Source organism: Nerophis ophidion, linkage group LG02 (genome assembly GCF_033978795.1).
Source record: "Nerophis ophidion isolate RoL-2023_Sa linkage group LG02, RoL_Noph_v1.0, whole genome shotgun sequence".
In the NCBI taxonomy this organism is placed as follows: Eukaryota; Metazoa; Chordata; class Actinopteri; order Syngnathiformes; family Syngnathidae; genus Nerophis; species Nerophis ophidion.
The window spans coordinates 5,908,605-5,928,881 of record NC_084612.1 but is presented as its reverse complement, the minus strand read 5'-3'; the positions used below and the strand labels follow the sequence as shown (position 1 = coordinate 5,928,881).

Sequence of the window (20,277 nt, the reverse complement as noted above, 5' to 3'; positions counted from 1 at the left end):
GGGTTTTGTAAAACCATGAAAAAGCTGCTAGGCTGCAGCTGACAAAAACCCGCACTGAGACGCTCCCCTTTAGGCGGCTCTCCGTATCAAAGTGCCTCATTCATCCCAGGTCTGACGCCAGTGGACGGATATGTTTTTAATAGGGAGGCGAGAGGGGGTGTCTATCTGCGAGGCGCTTTAGTCATCCTGAGCGCCGCACAAAACAACAGTCATCTCAAGCGCTGAGGTGAGGATGAGACAGGGCTGACAGTGTAGCTTCGCCCTGGCGGCTGCCGCTAGCACTACCAGGCGACTTCATCCCCCCCGCCCCAAAAAAACCTGCGTCCGGACAGCCCGTTTGAGCTGCAGAATAATGGGCGAAGTGATGGGCCGCCGGCGAGGCGACATCTCGGGGACGGAAGAGGAAGATGATAAAAATAGTCTCAAAGAGGTCGGCAAGACGGATGAAGAGTGGCTGTGCAGGTAGGGGACAGATTATCAAGCACACTAATTAAGTGGTTTGCAGTACCGTAAATAGCAACACGCCGCACAGCGAGATTACGCAAACTTACACAAACTTTGTATACATTTCTTAGCAGGTTGATGCATGGAACAAGGAAGAAATAGTCAAGAGCCAATGTAGTGTCACCAATCAGCCGCTCTACCAACCCACCATTGATTGGCACCTGGCCACACCTGGTGTCAATCAGCCCGCTCCTAGTTGTACCTGTTTTGTTCCTCCAGTCAGGGCTTGATTATTTTGTCAAAGTTTGTTGGTGACAAACCCCAAGATGCAGAGATGGACGCAGGCATTGGATAGGAAAACATGGTTTAATTTAAAACACTAGAACTAGAACAAACAAAGGGACGGTGTGGCGCAGTGGAAGAGTGCCCGTGCGCAACCCGAGGGTCCTTGGTTCAATTCCCACCTAGTACTAACCTCGTCATGTCCGTTGTGTCCTGAGCAAAACACTTCACTCTTGCTCCTGATGGGTGCTGGTTAGCGCCTAGCATGGCAGCTCCCTCCACCAGTGTGTGAATGTGTGTGTGAATGGGTAAATGTGGACGTAGTGTCAAAGCGCTTTGAGTACCTTGAAGGTAGAAAAGCGCTTTACAAGTACAACCCATTTATTATTTACAAACAAAAAGCATGCACGTGGGCAGATAACAAACTAAGGGAGCTAACACTGGAACTAGAAAACAAAAAGGAACTTAGCATGGAAAACAGAAGTCGTACTTGTACTTAGAAAACAAAACGGAAGCAGGGAACAAAAGACAGTAAGCTGAAAACCGCAATCAAATAAAGCTTACCGCAACGCTGCATTGACAAGATAGGATACGACACGACAGGTAGCAACGACAAGAGCGACATGTGGCAACGACAATACAATACAGAAGCGACATGCAATACGTGACAATAATCCAGCACTGACTGGAGGAACAAAGCAGATACAAATAGGATCGGGCTGATTGACACCAGGTGTGGCCATGTGCCAATCAGCCGCAGCTGAGGGAAAACAGCACCCAGGGAGAAACACAGGAAACTGACTAAATAAGAGCGCTGACAGGAAACACGACACACACACAGAGGAAACAAAGACAAATGCAGAGGGGAAAAACTAAAACATAAACAAACTTTCAGGAGCAAGCCTGACACTCCTCACTGTTTTGCCTTCACCTTCATTGTCCATTCGTTTTTGTTGACTTTATATACTGTGGAACTAGATGGTGAGTCCGTGATATACATGGCGGATACAGTCTCCTTTACCAGTCCAAACTCATTGGCTGTTTTCCATAGATTTCCCTCGACGGCCAGGTAAATATAAAGCACACACTATCTTTTTTTATAACATCCACGGGAGCTCGCATTCTCGTTGTCTCTCCTTCGACGAATGGACAAAGTTTTTCGCTAAGTAGAATCACAGCTGACCCGGACATTGGAAAGTTCTCTTCCCGTCTGAGATGTGTTGTATCCGAAATGGCTGCAATCGCTTTCTATTAAGGCAGGAGTCTCAGACACGTGGCCCGCAGGTCAATTGCGGCCTGCGAGATGTTTTTTTGCGGCCCGCGAGGCGTTTTTTTGCGGCCCCCACCTTATAATGAAAGTTTAATGTTAGCGCGGCCCGCGAGTTTGATATGAATGGCGCTTGACAGCGTTGTGTTATTTGGGTCCAAAATGGCTCTTTCAACATTCTGGGTTGCCTACCCCTGCGTTAGTGGAAAAGCGGCAAATGAGTGAAAGCGACTGAGACGTTGCCATGGAGACGAGGGTTTTCTTACATGCCTGGCTGCAGTCACACCACATCACCTGTCCGTCAGTAATAACAGTCCCTGATAACCTGGACCAATTCAAACCGTTATTTGTTTTTTTTATTGTTTAATTTGCATTGCCTCACATGAGGGCTTCACGGTGGCAGAGGGGTTAGTGCGTCTGCCTCACAATACGAAGGTCCTGCAGTCCTGGGTTCAAATCCAGGCTCGGGATCTTTCTGTGTGGAGTTTGCATGTTCTCCCCGTGAATGCGTGGGTTCCCTCCGGGTACTCCGGCTTCCTCCCACCTCCAAAGACATGCACCTGGGGATAGGTTGATTGGCAACACTAAATTGGCCCTAGTGTGTGAATGTGAGTGTGAATGTTGTCTGTCTATCTGTGTTGGCCCTGCGATGAGGTGGCGACTTGTCCAGGGTGTACCCCGCCTTCCGCCCGATTGTAGCTGAGATAGGCGCCAGCGCCCCCCGCAACCCCACAAGGGAATAAGCGGTAGAAAATGGATGGATGGATGGATGCCTCACATGATGAACACTACATATATACTATATGATGCCGGATGACACTCCGGTAGCTGTCACTTTTTTGCGCTCGCTATCCAGGTACTATTATCTGCCGACCGCTGTGTTGCTGTAGGGAGGAAAAGCGGAACGACACACCTTGCAGAAATAACATTATTCTCCGTGCGTCGGCTAAATACAAATATATTCCACAACCCCAAACATGTCTTTTTCAAAGCCTGCAGTGAAGAGAAGTGTTAGTGATGAGCAAAGAAAATTCCAGGAAAAGTGGGGGATGCAATATTTCTTTGTTGAGCACATCGGGACCCCGACGTGTCTTATTTGCACAGAGAAAGTTGCGGTGCACAAGGAATACAATTTGAAACGTCATTATACAACTAGACATGCTGAGAAGTATACAACCTTTTGTTTTTAAGAAATATTTTCTTGCGGCCCAGCCTCACCCAGACTCTGCATCCAGTGGCCCCCAGGTAAATTGGGTTTGAGACCCCTGTCTTAAGGTATTTATGTGTGATTTCCACAAGCGACTGTACAGACGGAAGGAGAAACACGGGCACGTCTGAAGGACTCGCCTTCATATTTCCAGTGGTTAGCTTGGGGTTACGAAACCGCTTTATTATGAAGCTGGCTGTGGCGTGTTTTTTCTGGCGTCACTTTCTCTACGAACTCAGTTTGTGAACGATCAATGAGTCCATACAAAGCTAAGTGCAGGAGATTAAAAGAAATACAGGGCAAACTTAGCCGTGTAAAAATGTGTCTGAGGAAGGGGACCTTAAACGCTTCTTTAGTGTGGCTGAAACGGGGCTTAAGCAAAATAATTATTCGTTTAAGGGGTTAAACGACTTAGAGTAGACATGGAAGGGGCATAAGTGGTGAATATTTATATATTATATATATATAAATATATAATATATATATTACATATACAAATATATATATATATATGTGTATGTGAGATTTTACAATCTCCTGATGATTGAGGGAACCCCTCATGAAACAGTTCTGTAGAGATGAAGTAGTCTTGTGATTTTTTTCCCACACATACATATATTGCGCGCTACCACGGTATTGAGCACTATTCTCTGGATAATCTAATCAAGACATATACAAATATATATATATATGTGTATATATATACATATATATATACGGTGCGGCGTCTTCAGTAATGCGGACGTTGTATCGATCCGCTGTGGTGAAGAAGGAGCTGAGCCGGAAGGCAAAGCTCTCAATTTACCGGTCGATCTACGTTCCCATCCTCACCTATGGTCATGAGCTTTGGGTCATGACCGAAAGGATAAGATCACGGGTACAAGCAGCCGAAATGAGTTTCCTCCGCCGGGTGGCGGGGCTCTCCCTTAGAGATAGGGTGAGAAGCTCTGCCATCCGGGAGGAACTCAACGTAAAGCCGCTGCTCCTCCACATCGAGAGGAGCCAGATGAGGTGGTTCGGGCATCTGGTCAGGATGCCACCCGAACGCCTCCCTACGGATGTGTTTAGGGCACGTCCAGCTGGTAGGAGGCCACGGGGAAGACCCAGGACACGTTGGGAAGACTATGTCTCCCGGCTGGCCTGGGAACGCCTCGGGATCCCCCGGGAAGAGCTAGACGAAGTGGCTGGGGATAGGGAAGTCTGGGCTTCCCTGCTTAGGCTGCTGTCCCCGCGACCCGACCTCGGGTAAGTGGAAGATGATGGATGGATGGATGTATATATATATATATTTGGATATATAAATAATATATTTATTTAGATATCCAGGCTCAACTACTGCAACGCACTTCTTGTCAGGATCCCCAGCAAGAACATTCAGAAGCTGCAGTACATACAGAATAGTGCTGCGAGGATCCTGATGAAGGTGCGGAAATACGACCACATCACACCAACTCTCAAATCCTTTCACTGGTTTCCTGTTCCACTCAGGATTGAATTCAAAATCTCCCTACTAACTCACCAGTGCCTCCATGGAAATGCCCCCGTCTACCTCAAAAAACTGCTCACCCCCAAATCCTCCACACATCACCTCCACTCCAAACAGGCTAACCTCCTCCAACCTCCAAGGACAAAGCTACAAACTATGGGAGAAAGAGCTTTCTGCTCCGCTGCTCCGAGTCTGTGGAACATTCTCCCTGACCACCTGAGGGCACCTCAGACAGTGGATGCTTTTAAAAAAGGATTAAAAATCCTTCTTTAAAAAAAAAAAAAAAAAGATTTTTTATAGATATATAGATATGCATGCTGATTCTAGCTATTGGGCTGTTTCAAGTTTTATATTTTATTTATTTGTATTATCTTTTTATTATTATTACTATTTGTTTGCACTGTGGCACTTTGAGGTTGTTGCTTTTTTACAAATAAAATCTATTATTATTATTTGTCAGGTTTGCCCCTGAAAGTTTGTTTATGTTTCAGTTTTTCCATCTGCATTTGTCTTTGTTTTCTCTGTGTGTGTGTGTAGTGTTTCCTGTCAGCGCTCTTATTTTTGTCAGTTTCCTGTGTTTCTCCCTGGGTGCTGTTTTCCCTCAGCTGCGGCTGATTGGCACCTGGCCACACCTGGTGTCAACCAGCCCGCTCCTAGTTGTACCTGCTTTGTTCCTCCAGTCAGGGCTTGATTATTTTGTCAAAGTTTGTTGGTGACAAACCCCAAGATGCAGAGATGGAGGCAGGCATTGGATAGGAAAACATGGTTTAATTTAAAACACTAGAACTAGAACACACAAAGGGACGGTGTGGCGCAGTGGAAGAGTGCCCGTGCGCAACCCGAGGGTCCTTGGTTCAATTCCCACCTAGTACTAACCTCGTCATGTCCGTTGTGTCCTGAGCAAAACACTTCACTCTTGCTCCTGATGGGTGCTGGTTAGCGCCTAGCATGGCAGCTCCCTCCATCAGTGTGTGAATGTGTGTGTGAATGGGTAAATGTGGACGTAGTGTCAAAGCGCTTTGAGTACCTTGAAGGTAGAAAAGCGCATTACAAGTACAACCCATTTATTATTTACAAACAAAAAGCATGCACGTGGGCGGATAACAAACTAAGGGAGCTAGCACTGGAACTAGAAAACAAAAAGGAACTTAGCATGGAAAACAGAAGTCGTACTTGTACTTAGAAAACAAAACGGAAGCAGGGAACAAAAGACGGTAAGCTGAAAACCGCAATCAAATAAAGCTTACTGCAACGCTGCATTGACAAGATAGGATACGACACGACAGGTAGCAACGACAAGAGCGACATGTGGCAACGACAATACAATACAGAAGCGACATGCAATACGTGACAATAATCCAGCACTGACTGGAGGAACAAAGCAGATACAAATAGGATCGGGCTGATTGACACCAGGTGTGGCCATGTGCCAATCAGCCGCAGCTGAGGGAAAACAGCACCCAGGGAGAAACACAGGAAACTGACTAAATAAGAGCGCTGACAGGAAACACGACACACACACAGAGGAAACAAAGACAAATGCAGAGGGAAAAACTAAAACATAAACAAACTTTCAGGAGCAAGCCTGACATTATTATTATTATTTGGGTACGACAATCCCAAATTCAACCCTGGAATAGCGACCATCATCGTCTGAAGAAGAGGGATTGCCACTACTATGTTGGTTCAGAAAAAACAAAAAAACAAAGCTTGAGGTGATTTACGACTTTTGCACGTTTACCTACAAATAATAGGATCCATCCCCTGAAGAGGCAAAGCATCATCGATTTAAAGCACAAACTCGTCGGTGTATAAGCACGTCTTATAAGCACGTTGCTTACTCTTGTGTGATTAATGGTACGCTGAATAACGAGGGGGATTATTAATAGCGAATATTTTCGCTCCGCTGATGCAGGCTGAACATTTTTTCCTGTTGCTATTCTGCTCAGACTTTCACATTGATTTAACAAAACACACAAGGCTGCGGCTGCCAGCAGCAGAACAGACCCAGGCCCGGGGCGACGGCAAGCCTGATTGTGTTCAGATAAGGACATGCTCAATTCTGCCTCGCACTATTTGCATTTTTTCCCATCCCCCCCTTCCCTTAACTCTGGGTTCTCGCAAATTGAAAGGTATGCAGATCAACACGGGCTTATGCGAGGGGACTGTAATGAGTCGAAACAATGAAGTCGGACGCATTCTCCTCCAGCGCGGCGCCTGATTGGACTGTCAAGACTTCACAGAAGGCGAGGCAAAGCATGAATAAAGCAGGCGGTAAAACTAATCGCTACTGAGTCAGACCATCATTTGCCAAAATATGCAGGGCTTTCATGTCATGTTCTGTTCTTTGAGGTTTCTGGATTTGGTTCAGACTCTCTGTGGGGCCCCCGAGAGTTGGCCCCGGGCTCTAATCGGCTCGGTTTCGCCTTGTTCCCTAGTAAAGAATGATGAACCAAAGCTTGCCCGACTGGAGTGGAAAGGTCATTTCAGTTAAGGTGGATTAGAAGCCATGAAGAGCATGATATCGCAGAATAAGCCTCAACCAGGAAAAATTAAATAAACACAAAAGTATCATTGTTTATTCGTACAATTAAGCTAACTATACCAGGGTCAGCAGATTTTATTTAACTTTCTTTAAAACACATATTTGTTAAGCTTACTATTTGTCTAAATAGCCAAGTATTAATCACCAGAATAACAACTGAGCTAAAAGCGGCTAACATGTACTGTACATCAAAACGGCAGTAAAATAATAAAGTAATGGTATATTTATGTGACGCTTGGGTGGCATCGTGGTGATGTTTGCGTTCTCTCGCGTGAAGGTAAGGAAATTATTTATTTATACTATAAAACAAACTAAGAACCAAAACACTTGCACTAAGGCACTAACAAACAAAACAAACTGAACTAGCATGGGAGCTAGACACAACTAAGGACGCTAGCATGTGAGCTAGAACAATAAACATAAAAGATAGCATGGAAGCTAATCGAATACAAAAGAGTTACCACAATGCGGGATAGCGACATCACCTGTTGCATCAAAAGTCTGTTGATCATGTTTTTGTCTGGCCATGTGCTGTTTGTTTTTTGGACTCTTTAGTTCCTGGTTGAGCACTCTTGCTTGTTTTGTTTTCCATGACTACTCATTATTTTCACCTGTCTGACGTTTTGCACTCGCACACCTGTCACTCATCAGGTCGGTATTATTTAAGCTTGCAGTTGCCAGGCAGTCGGCCTGGCAACATTACCTCCTGGACACCCATTCTATCTGATATCCTGACTACTCATGCCATTGTCATGCTGCCATAGTTTTCTTGCTTGTTTCCTGCCACGTGAGTTGTGTGTATTCTTGTCACAGTAAGTGTTTATTTGTTTCATTAGTCAAGTTTGTTCTCCGCCTTTGTGCGCGCTTTGAGTTTTGTACCTTTTGTTAGAGTTAAAATAAAATCATGTATTTACCTCCAAGCCATGTCCGATCCAACTTTACTTGCATCTCGGGAAAACAAACACCCCAAAGTTCACGCCTTGACAGGTTAAGAATCTGGGTATTATCATCGACCCAACCACTCTCGTTTGAGTCACACATTAAGTGTGTTACTAAGTGTTACTTCTTTCATCTCCGTAATATCGCTAAAATTTTTTCAATTTTGTCCACTAGCGACGCTGAGATCATAATTCATGCGTTTGTTACGTTTCGTCTCGATTACTGTAACGTAGTATTTTCGGGTCTCCCTATGTCTCGCATTAAAATATTCCAGTTGGTACAAAAAGCAGCAGCTAGACTTTTGACAAGAACAAGAAAGTTTGATCACATTACGCCTGTACTGGCTCACCTGCACTGGCTTCCTGTGCACTTAAGAAGTGACTTTAAGGTTTTACTACTTACGTATAAAATACTACACGGTCTAGCTCCATCCTATCTTGCCGATTGTATTGTACCATATGTCCCGGCAAGAAATCTGCGTTCAAAGAACTCTGGCTTATTAGTGATTCCCAAAGCCCAAAAAAAGTCTGCGGGCTATAGAGCGTTTTCTATTCGGGCTCCAGTACTCTGGAATGTCTTCCCGGTAACGTCGCGGAATGATGACGCATGGTTGTGACGTTATTGGTTGGAGGGGACATATTAGCCCAGCACCACTTACGGCTAAAAGTCGTCTCTTTTCATCACATAATTACACAGTAATTTGGACATCTGTGTTGCTGAATCTTTTGCAATTTGTTAAATTAATAATGGAGACTATAAAAAACAATGCTGTTGGTGGAAAGCGGTGGATTGCAGCTGCCTATAGCACCGAAACACAGCCGGTGTTTCTTTGTTTGTTGTGAAGCTTTAACACAGAGCGGTCAAGCGAACATGTTTTTCTACGTCAACCAGCATGTTTTTGGATGGGAACATTGTGATATTAAGTTGGCTCTTACCAGAGACATCAGTGGATTACTGGACCTCCTCCTGCAGCAGCTGTCAAAAAAGGCAGCTGTGAGCTTGGCTCCTCCATGGCTTCCATCACAGACACTGGCGTTCACCGCAGCCGTCCGACTTTGAGGTATGACTTTACAATCTCACTAAAACACTATTTTAGATTCCTAAAGTAGCCTTAAGCTTGACGCTCCTCTACTATCACATTCACTCCGCTTGCTGCGGCAACAACAAAACAAAACTCCAGACGTTCTTCTTCGTTTGTATGGTTTACTTGTGATCTTAATAATTCAAAACATAAAACAGTCACGATGTGGGAACAAATGAATGACAAAATAAAGAGAGTTTGTTGCAGTACTAGTTAGAAAAAGTATGAATGACAATAAGTATGAGTGAGGTCAAAAAACTGTGTGGCTCGATTCCACCGCACCTGACAGCAATTACCCATGACACCTTGCGTCCAAAAAAACCCTTACCACACAGATCCTTCCGCCATATATGCAATTAAAACAGTTACGTCATCAAATCATTTTGACAAATGTAATAATTACACCTAAAGTGAGATTTATATAATTACTCTAAGCATTCAATATATACATTTTCTTATCATGCAAATAAAGTAAATAGTCCCCTTCTGGCTGAATAAACATAAAGCACCTTCCATAAAATGTAAAATAACTTAAACAGTATTTAGGCTCCTACAACTATTAAAACAACAAGCAGATAAGGGCTCTTCCAGAAATATCCTAGTAAATGTGTCTAATTACATCTGAAACGGTCCCACTGCCGCCGCCTGGAGCCGTCGCTTTTTTTTTTTTTGTGCTTCACTCTAACTTTCCTTATCCACAAATCTTTCATCCTCGCTTAAATTAATGGGGAAATCGTTGCTTTCTCGGTCCGAATAGCTCTTGCTGCTGGAGGCTCTCACATTATAAACAATGTGAGGACGTGAGGAGCCCTCACACCGGTGACGTCACGCGCACATCGTTTGCTGCTTCCGGTAAAGGCAAGGCTTTTTTACTAGCGACCAAAGGTTGCGAACTTTATCGTCGATGTTCTCTACTAAATCCTTTCAGCAAAAATATGTCAATATCGCGAAATGATCAAGTATGACACATAGAATGGACCTGCTATCCCTGTTTAAATAAGAATGTCAAAAACTAACCCATTTTACATGTATATGAATGCTCTCATTCATCCAGGTCATTGTCATCTCAGGGCATTTAATCGATCATAAATGGACTGTTTGGTTTGTCTTAGAAGACATCTGGCCTCTCATCCAAGTCGGCTTCATCAGTTTGTGCTCATAGGCTTAGATTGGTCAGATCGAGTCTAGCGGCTGGTGCCAAAACCTCAGATATTTATACTCCAAAACCAGGACGGTGCGCCTGGGCAAGGGTGGTTTCTCCCTATCGCAGTGGGAATAACAACTGATGGAAACGAGCAATCTTAACTGTCAAAGCCAACAACATTCAAAGTGTAATTTCCCCTCATTAGCATTGAGGTATTGTGTGGCGGAACGATCGCTGTGGATTGATTACAACCAGTCCAAAATTGCCCGAATCCCCCACGTAAGCATTCCAGTCAGTTGTAAACGCCTTCTGTGACCAGAATGTTTCCAACTCCTGTTATTTGTTGGAATTTAGGGATTTTACCACCAACGGTCCGTAAAATCATCAAAAGGTTCAGAGAATCACGTAAGCGATGATATTACGGACCTTTGATCCCTCAGGCGGTTCTGCATCAAAAGCCGACATCAGTGTGTAAAGGATATCACCATATGGGCTCAGGAAAACTTCATAAAACCACTGTCAGTAACTACAGTTGATCGCTACATCTGTAAGTGCAAGTTAAAACTCGCAGTGAGTTAAAACAGGAACGCCGCCGGCTTCGCTGGGCCCGAGCTCAATCTAAGATGGACTGATGCAAAGTGGAAAAGACACAAAAGACACTAGAAACTAAGAGTGTGAGTCTTTGGGAACCTAACGATTCCATCTTATTCCGAATCCAGTCAGCTCGATTCCCGATTCAAACTAATTCTCGTATTTGGTGTAATAACTACAATGGAGCTTTTCCAAAACTTCCTGGTTGCATGAAAATGGCCTGAAATGTGTTTTTAACTATGGATTCTTTTTTTATGCATTTTTGAAAATTATGAATCAATTTAGAATTAGGATGGCTAAAAATGTATTTCTTATTGAAATGTGAATATATTTTTTTGTGTGCACCCCTACTAGAAACTACAAAACCTATTTTCAGAGATGCCATCCATCCATCAATTTTCTACCGCTTATTCCCTTTGGGGTCGCTGGTGCCTATCTCAGCTACGATCGGGCGGAAGGCGGGGTACACCCCAGGCAAGTCGCCACCTCATCGCAGTATTTTCATTCATCCATCCATCCATCATCTTCCGCTTATCCGAGGTCGGGTCGCGGGGGCAACAGCCTAAGCAGGGAAGCCCAGACTTCCCTCTCCCCAGCCACTTCGTCTAGCTCTTCCCGGGGGATCCCGAGGCGTTCCCAGGCCAGCCGGGAGACATAGTCTTCCCAACATGTCCTGGGTCTTCCCCGTGGCCTCCTACCGGTTGGACGTGCCCTAAACACCTCCCTAGGGAGGCGTTCGGGTGGCATCCTGACCAGTTGCCCGAACCACCTCATCTGGCTCCTCTCGATGTGGAGGAGCAGCGGCTTTACTTTGAGTTCCTCCCGGATGGCAGAGCTTCTCACCCTATCTCTAAGGGAGAGCCCCGCCACACGGCGGAGGAAACTCATTTCGGCCCCTTGTACCCGTGATCTTATCCTTTCAGTCATAACCCAAAGCTCATGACCATAGGTGAGGATGGGAACGTAGATTGAGCGGTAAATTGAGAGCTTTGGCTCCCGGCTCAGCTCCTTCTTCACCACAACGGATCGATACAATGTCTACATTACTGAAGACGCCGCACCGATCCGCCTGTCGATCTCACGATCCATTTTCAGAGATGCTGTAATTAGATACCAGGAACTATGTAATGAATCACAGGGGCCGGGGGGGTCCCCACGTCTGCGGTCCTCTCCAAGGTTTCTCATTGTCATTCCGTTGGGTTGAGTTTTTTCTTGCCCGGATGTGGGATCTGAGCCGAGGATGTGGTTGTGGCTTGTGCAGCCCTTTGAGACACTTGTGATATAGGGCTATATAAGTAAACTTTGATTGATTGATTGATGATAATTGTATTGACTGACACATGAGAAAACTAACTGCTTAATTTTAGCTATTGTGGACTGACAGCAAATTTAATGTGGATTTTTTTCTGTAGAAAAAAAGTCCCCTGTGTAGCTCAATGACAATGTCAACTATGTTACGTTAAAAATCTAAAATTACTACGAACTAAAGAAAATAGTGTAAAAGTGTAATATTTTTTTAATTTTCCTAAAGGAACTCTCCTGAAGGAATCAATGAAGTACTATGTATCTATCTATCTATCTATCTATCTATCTATCTATCTATCTATCTATCTATCTATCTATCCATCTATCCATCTATCTATCTATCTATCTATCTATCTATCTATCTAATATGTATGCAAATGTGTAAATATTTCTTGTTTCTCTAAATGCCATTTTTTTTGTATGTTTTAGGGGTGGTTTCCTTAAAATAACCCCTAATAAATCACATTGTTATTTACTGTACAGTTATGCTAGAGGGGGTCTACTGGATTCAATGTGTATGTTGTAGTACAGTGGTTCTCAAATGGGGGTACGCGTACCCCTGGGGGTACTTGAAGGTATGCCAAGGGGTACGTGAGATTTTTTTCAAAATATTCTAAAAAAAAGCAACAATTCAAAAATCCTTTATTAATATATTTATTGAATAATACTTCAAGAAAATATGAATGTAAGTTCATAAACTGTGAAAAGAAATACAACAATGCAATATTCAGTGTTGACAGCTCGATTTTTTGTGGACATGTTCCATAAATATTGATGTTAAAGATTTCTTTTTATGTGAAGAGATGTTTAGAATTAAGTTCATGAATCAATACAATTCCCAAAGAGGGCACTTTAACTTGATGATTACTTCTATGTGTAGAAATCTTTATTTATAATTGAATCACTTGTTTATTTTTCAACAAGTTTTTAGTTATTTTCATATCTTTTTTTCCAAATAGTTCAAGAAAGACCACTACAAATGAGCAATATTTTGCACTGTTATACAATTTAATGAATCAAAAACTGATGACATAGTGCTGTATTTTACTTCTTTATCTCTTTTTTTCAACCAAAAATGCTTTGCTCTGATTAGGGGGTACTTGAATTAAAAAAAAATTCACAGGGGGTACATCACTGAAAAAAGTTGAGAACCACTGTTGTAGTACAACACTTTTCAAAATGTTTATACCGTATTTCCTTGAATTGCCGCAGGGCATATAGTATGCGCCTGCCTTGAATTACTGCCGGGTCAAACTCGCTTTGCAAAATAATTAGTGCATGGTTAAATAAATGATAAATGGGTTGTACTTGTATAGCGCTTTTCTACCTTCAAGGTACTCAAAGCGCTTTGACACTACTTCCACATTTACCCATTCACACACACATTCACACACTGATGGAGGGAGCTGCCATGCAAGGCGCCAAACAGCAGCCATCAGGAGCAAGGGTGAAGTGTCTTGCTCAGGACACAACGGACGTGACGAGGTTGGTATTAGGTGGGATTTGAACCAGGGAACCTCGGGTTGCGCACGGCCACTCTCCCACTGCGCCACGCCGTGGTTAGTATTACCGCCTGGTCAAACTCCATGACGTCACGAGTGACACTTCCCCTGTCATCATTTTCAAAATGGAGCAGGCTGATTGCCCCCGCGACCGCAAAACGGGAATACGCGGTAGAAAATGGATGGATGGATGGATTTCAATACCGGTAATTTGAAATCGCATAAAGGGAAGAAGATTAAGAGCTATTCAGTAGGATTTAAGGTCCAAGCTTACATCACACTCAATTTTTTACTGCATGCCTTTGGTAAGTGCCGGAGTGAGAAGAGGTTTTAAAATAATTAGTGCATGCTTACTTTTACCGCATGCCTTTGGTAAGCAAAGGAGTGAGAAGAGGTTTTAAAATAATTAGTGCATGCTTACTTTTACCGCATGCCTTTGGTAAGCAAAGGAGTGAGAAGAGGTTTTAAAATAATTAGCGCCCCGTCGGCAATTCAAGGAAATATGGTATACTGATTTAAAATCAAATTTTAAATTTAAATTTAAATTTAAAATTTAAATTTCAGTGTGAGGACATTTACCTTGAAGTCTTCCGGAAGCAGCAATTTGCTGGTCCTGAGGAAACTGAGGATGTAGCGGAATATCTCTCCGTCACGATCTATGAAGTAGTGCTGCTTCAAGCTGTCCAACACGATGGGCTCGGTACCGTTGAAGAGGCGACTTATCCTGGAAATTGACACACACATACACACACACAAATGTTTAATGGAATGAGCCTGCTCTCCTCAAATGCATGAAACAATTACCCTCCATTTATTTTTCAATTTCTGAAAAAATGCTTTTGCACGGCGGCTTGAAACAAGGAGCTCAAGGCGGCGTTTTTCCTCCATTCCAGACTCGTTTGAAGTGTCCCTTACCCCGGACAGATTGCAACCACGCACACTTGCCGTGTGTACTTACAAAAAAAAAAAGAACGACTAATGGCATCAATGTAGCGTTATGCCGCTATTACTTCACCTGTTACGCACCTGGGAAATGGAATGGAAAAGGGTAAAGGAGGAGAGTGACTCACTAATGGGAGGACATCATAATAATAATACATATGAAACCATTCTGTACAATGCTGTACAGTTTCAAAGTCAATAACATGGTGTGGTACTGTTGTTCCCATGAGATACAATTTAGCTGAGAAACCAAGAACAATTAAAGCTGCAAGCAGCGTTGGTCGGGTCCGCCTTTGGCTGCTGCCCCCGCGACCCAAGCCCTGGTCTAAGACAGACCGACATAGAGGTATTTGTTTTATGTCTCTACGACATTCCTAACAGACGTTACAAGCAGTTTTGTCTGGGTATTTTCCTAGGGGGCGCTAGAGCGCAAATTTGACTTTTGGGGTTTGGTTTTTAATTAGATGGCAATTTTCGCTAGTCCTGATGTGTGTGCAAAATTTGGTGAGTTTTGAAGCATGTTAAGGGGGTCAAATTACAGATCGGCGTTTCTGGATGTTGTTGATAAATGGCTTTCGCTTTGCATAGTAGAGCTTTAACTTGCACTTTGAAGCATTTTAAGGGAGTCAAATTACAGCTCAAAGAGGCAAAAAGGACATTTTTAAGGAAAATTTCCGCAGGGGTTCTTTGAAGGCGAGTAAAATTAAAACCAGAGCACTAATTTAAACTCTTTCGATAACTTTTAATCAGAAGGGTTCAAACTCTCCCCTGTGCCAGTTTGAAGCCGAAACGACAAACGCGCACAGAGGACATAATGTTTGAAAAAAGGTGACGGGTGTTTACAAAACTTTTATTTTGAATGGGTAATTTTTAACTTCCTGTTGATTTTTGCTGAAGGATGTCAATTATTGAAATGTATGTCTAAGTGAGACCTACATAGAGGTTTTAGTTTTATGTCTCTCCGACATTCCTACCGGAAGTTACAAGCAATTTTGTCTGTGTTTTCTTCCTAGGAGCAGTTTTTTCTGTGTTTTATTCAAAAATTGCGCTAGAGCGCAATTTTGAGTTTTAGGGTTTGTTTTTTTCATTAGATCGCAATTTCCGCCAGTCCTGATGTGTGTGCCAAGTTTGGTGAGTTTTGAAGCATTTTAAGGGGGTCAAATTACAGCTCAAAGAGGCAAAAATTGCATTTTTTGCGAAAATTCTGCTTTGAATGGGTTTTTGCAATATTTTTGTGGATTTTTGCCCTACAAGGTAAAATGATGAAATCTAAGTCTAAGTCAGCCCTACATAGAGGTTTTTGTTTCATGTCTCTACGACATTGTTAACAGAAGTTACAAGCAGTCTGTTTTTTTTTTCCTAGGGGGCACTAGCGCGCAATTATGATTTTTGGGGTTTGGTTGCTTAATATGTTGGAATGCCGCACCATACCAATGTGTGTGTCAAATTTGGTGAGTTCTGAAACATGTTAAGGGGGTCAAATTACAGCGCAACGCTGCGGAATAATAATAATAATAATAATAATAATAAAGAATAATAAAACCTTACAGTTTCAATAGGGTCCTATGGCCCATTGCAAAAGGACTCCCACAGGGAGTCCTTTTGCAATGGGCCTGGCGGACACTAATGAAACAGTCTTTAAAAATACAGGCAACTAGTTTTACACATACAGATAAAGAAAGGTAAAATAAGTCATAAAAATGGAGCCTAGGTAAATACGTTATTTTCTGTCATGTCTATAATTGAGAACCACTGCCATACACTGTCAGTAGTCAACTTGTTGTCTACGTTTCCTTTTACACAAAGTTCTGTGGTCAGAAGAAACAAAAATTGACCTGTTTGGCCACAATACCCAGCAATATGTTTGGAGGAGAAAAGGGGAGGCCTTTAATCCCAGGAACACTATCCCTACTGTTAAGCATGGTGGTGGTAGTGTTATGCTCTGGGCCTGTTTTGCTGCCAATGGAACTGGTGTTTTACAGAGAGTAAACGGATCAATGAAAATTCTTCATGATAACTTAAAATCATCAGCCCGGAGGTTGGGTCTTGGGTGCATTTGGGTGTTCCAACAGGACAATGACCCCAAACACACGTCAAAAGTGGTAAAGAAATGGCTAAATCGGGCTAGAATTAAGATTTTAGAACGGCCTTCCCAAAGTCCTGACTTAAACATGTAGACCAGGGGTGTCAAAACTTTTTCCACTGAGGGCCGCACACTAAAAAATCAGAGCAAGCGGGGGCCATTTTCATAATTTTTATTTTAAAAACCAATACAATATATGTATAAAAAATATACATTTAGGCCTCCACTCAGTTATGATCCCGGGGACCCCAAAAGGGTTTTGGTCAAAAAAAAAAAAAAAAAAAAAAGTGTCATTATTCAGTATTATATTTTTTATTATTATGCAAGTTTTAAATCTCTAGATCAACATTAGGAAAAAAAATAATTAAAAAAACACAAAATATGCAATATTTTTACCCAATAACTTTTTTAGGTGGAATATTTGAGAGCAGAAATCAGAGCAAGCAGGGGCCATTTTCATAATTTTTATTTTAAAAACCAATACAATATATGTATAAAAAATATACATTTAGGCCTCCACTCAGTTATGATCCCGGGGACCCCAAAAGGGTTTTGGTCAAAAAAAAAAAAAAAAAAAAAGTGTCATTATTCAGTATTATATTTTTTATTATTATGCAAGTTTTAAATCTCTAGATCAACATTAGATTTTTTTTTTTTTAAAACACGAAATATGCAATATTTTCACCCAATAACTTCTTTAGGTGGAATATTTGAGAGCAGAAATCAAAGCAAGCGGGGGCCATTTTCATAATTTCAATTTTATAAACCAATACAATATATGTATAAAAAATATACATTTAGGCCTCCACTCAGTTATGATCCCGGAGACCCCAAAGGGTTTTGGTCAAAAAAAATATTAAAAATGTGTCATTATTCAGTATTATATTTTTTATTATTATGCAAGTTTTAAATCTCTAGATCAACATTAGATTTTTTTTTTTTTTTTAAAACACGAAATATGCAATATTTTCACCCAATAACTTCTTTAGGTGGAATATTTGAGAGCAGAAATCAAAGCAAGCGGGGGCCATTTTCATAATTTCAATTTTATAAACCAATACAATATATGTATAAAAAATATACATTTAGGCCTCCACTCAGTTATGATCCCGGGGACCCCAAAGGGTTTTGGTGAAAAAAAATATTAAAAATGTGTCATTATTCAGTATTATATTTTTTATTATTATGCAAGTTTTAAATCTCTAGATCAACATTAGATTTTTTTTTTTTTTTAAACACGAAATATGCAATATTTTCACCCAATAACTTCTTTAGGTGGAATATTTGAGAGCAGAAATCAAAGCAAGCGGGGGCCATTTTCATAATTTCAATTTTATAAACCAATACAATATATGTATAAAAAATATACATTTAGGCCTCCACTCAGTTATGATCCCGGGGACCCCAAATGGTTTTGGTCAAAAAAAATATTAAAAATTAGTCATTATTCAGTATTATATTTTTTCATTATTATGCAAGTTTTAAATCTCTAGATCAACATTGGAATTTTTTGGGGGAAAAAACACAAAATATGCAATATTTTCACCCAATAACTTTTTTAGGTGGAATATTTGAGATTATATAATAATTGGAGCCTTAATTTTGGATTTTGATTCATTATTATTTTTCCAGCAATTGCACTTAAAAACAAATCACACTAAAATAATTGGGGATTCAAAAGTGTCCTACTTATTAAAGTGTTAAAAAATAAACTATACATTTTAGCACAATAATCTCGAGATCAACTTCAGATATATCCGTCAATTTTAAGTTTAATTGTTGTTTATGTTTTTGTTTGTTTGTTAGGCCCCTCTTTAAAAAAAAAAAACAGCTCAGTTTTTTATATGGCAAAACACAAAATATGCAACATTTTCCCCCAAAAAATATCTCAAAGTGGAATATTTAATGTGACGTAATCGAAGCCTTGAATAGGTCAATCATTCAAAATGACATTGATTTTGATTCATTATTATTTTTTAAAGAAAGAAACAGCCTGCACGGTATCTTTGTGTTATAAGAGTAAACATTGCAACAATTTCTTGTTACATTTCACCTGTTTGCTCTTTTATACCACTTTTTATGTTTCTAATTTTTTTCAATAGTATTCTTAAAATGTGCCGGGGGACCGTTAAAAAATGACCCGCGGGCCGCAAATGGCCCCAACGTCGCACTTTGGACACTCCTGATGTAGACTATGCTGAAGAAACAAGTTCATGTCAGAAAACCAACACATTTAGCTGAACTGCACCGATTTTGTCAAGAGGAGTGGTCAAAAATTCAACTAGAAGCCTGTAGAAGGTTACCAAATGCGCTTTATTGTAGTGAACTTGCCAAGGGACATGCAACCAAATATTAACATTATTGTATGTATACTTATCAATCAATCATCAATCAATGTTTACTTATATAGCCCTAAATCACTAGTGTCTCAAAGGGCTGCACAAACCACTACGACATCCTCGGTAGGCCCACATAAGGGCAAGGAAAACTCACACCCAGTGGGACATCGGTGACAATGACGACTATGAGAACCTTGGAGAGGAGGAAAGCAATTGATGTCGAGCGGGTCTAACATGATACTGTGAAAGATCAATCCATAATGGATCCAACACAGTCGCGAGAGTCCAGTCCAAAGCGGATCCAACACAGCAGCGAGAGTCCCGTTCACAGCGGAGCCAGCAGGAAACCATCCCAAGCGGAGGCTGATCAGCAGCGCAGAGATGTCCCCAGCCGATACACAGGCAAGCAGTACATGGCCACCGGATCGGACCGGACTCCCTCCACAAGGGAGAGTGGGACATAGAAGAAAAAGAAAAGAAACGGCAGATCAACTGGTCTAAAAAGGGAGTCTATTTAAAGGCTAGAGTATACAAATGAGTTTTAAGGTGAGACTTAAATGCTTCTACTGAGGTGACATCTCGAACTGTTACCGGGAGGGCATTCCAGAGTACTGGAGCCCGAAATGAAAAAGCTCTATAGCCCGCAGACTTTTTTTGGGCTTTGGGGATCACTAATAAGCCGGAGTCCTTTGAACGCAGATTTCTTGCCGGGACATATGGTACAATACAATCGGCAAGATAGGATGGAGCTAGACCGTGTAGTATTTTATACGTAAGTAGTAAAACCTTAAAGTCACATCTTAAGTGCACAGGAAGCCAGTGCAGGTGAGCCAGTACAGGTGTAATGTGATCAAACTTTCTAGTTCTTGTCAAAAGTCTAGCAGCCACATTTTGTACCAACTGTAATCTTTTAATGCTAGACATGGGGAGACCCGAAAATAATACGTTACAGTAGTCGAGGCGAGACGTAACAAACGTCCCAGCAGATTTTCAGTAGACCCATGATAAATTCATTAAAGAAACCAAACTTCATGAATGTCTTTTGTGACCAACAAGTATGTGCTCCAATCACTATGTCACAAAAAAATCAAGAGTTGTAGAAATTATTCGAAATTCAAGT

The 20,277-nt window shown here is 41.7% G+C and overlaps 1 protein-coding gene across 7 annotated transcripts in view; it reads right to left on the bottom strand.

Annotated features, from left to right (window-relative positions):
* Positions 1-20,277, bottom strand: part of LOC133536274 (BTB/POZ domain-containing protein kctd15) — a 108,381-nt gene that overhangs the window by 51,137 nt on the left and 36,967 nt on the right. For all 7 annotated transcript variants that reach the window (XM_061876694.1, XM_061876717.1, XM_061876698.1 and 4 more), the window contains one exon: positions 14,373-14,517. In XM_061876694.1, coding sequence (XP_061732678.1) covers positions 14,373-14,517 — 145 coding nt within the window. The remainder of the gene's footprint in view (positions 1-14,372; positions 14,518-20,277) is intronic.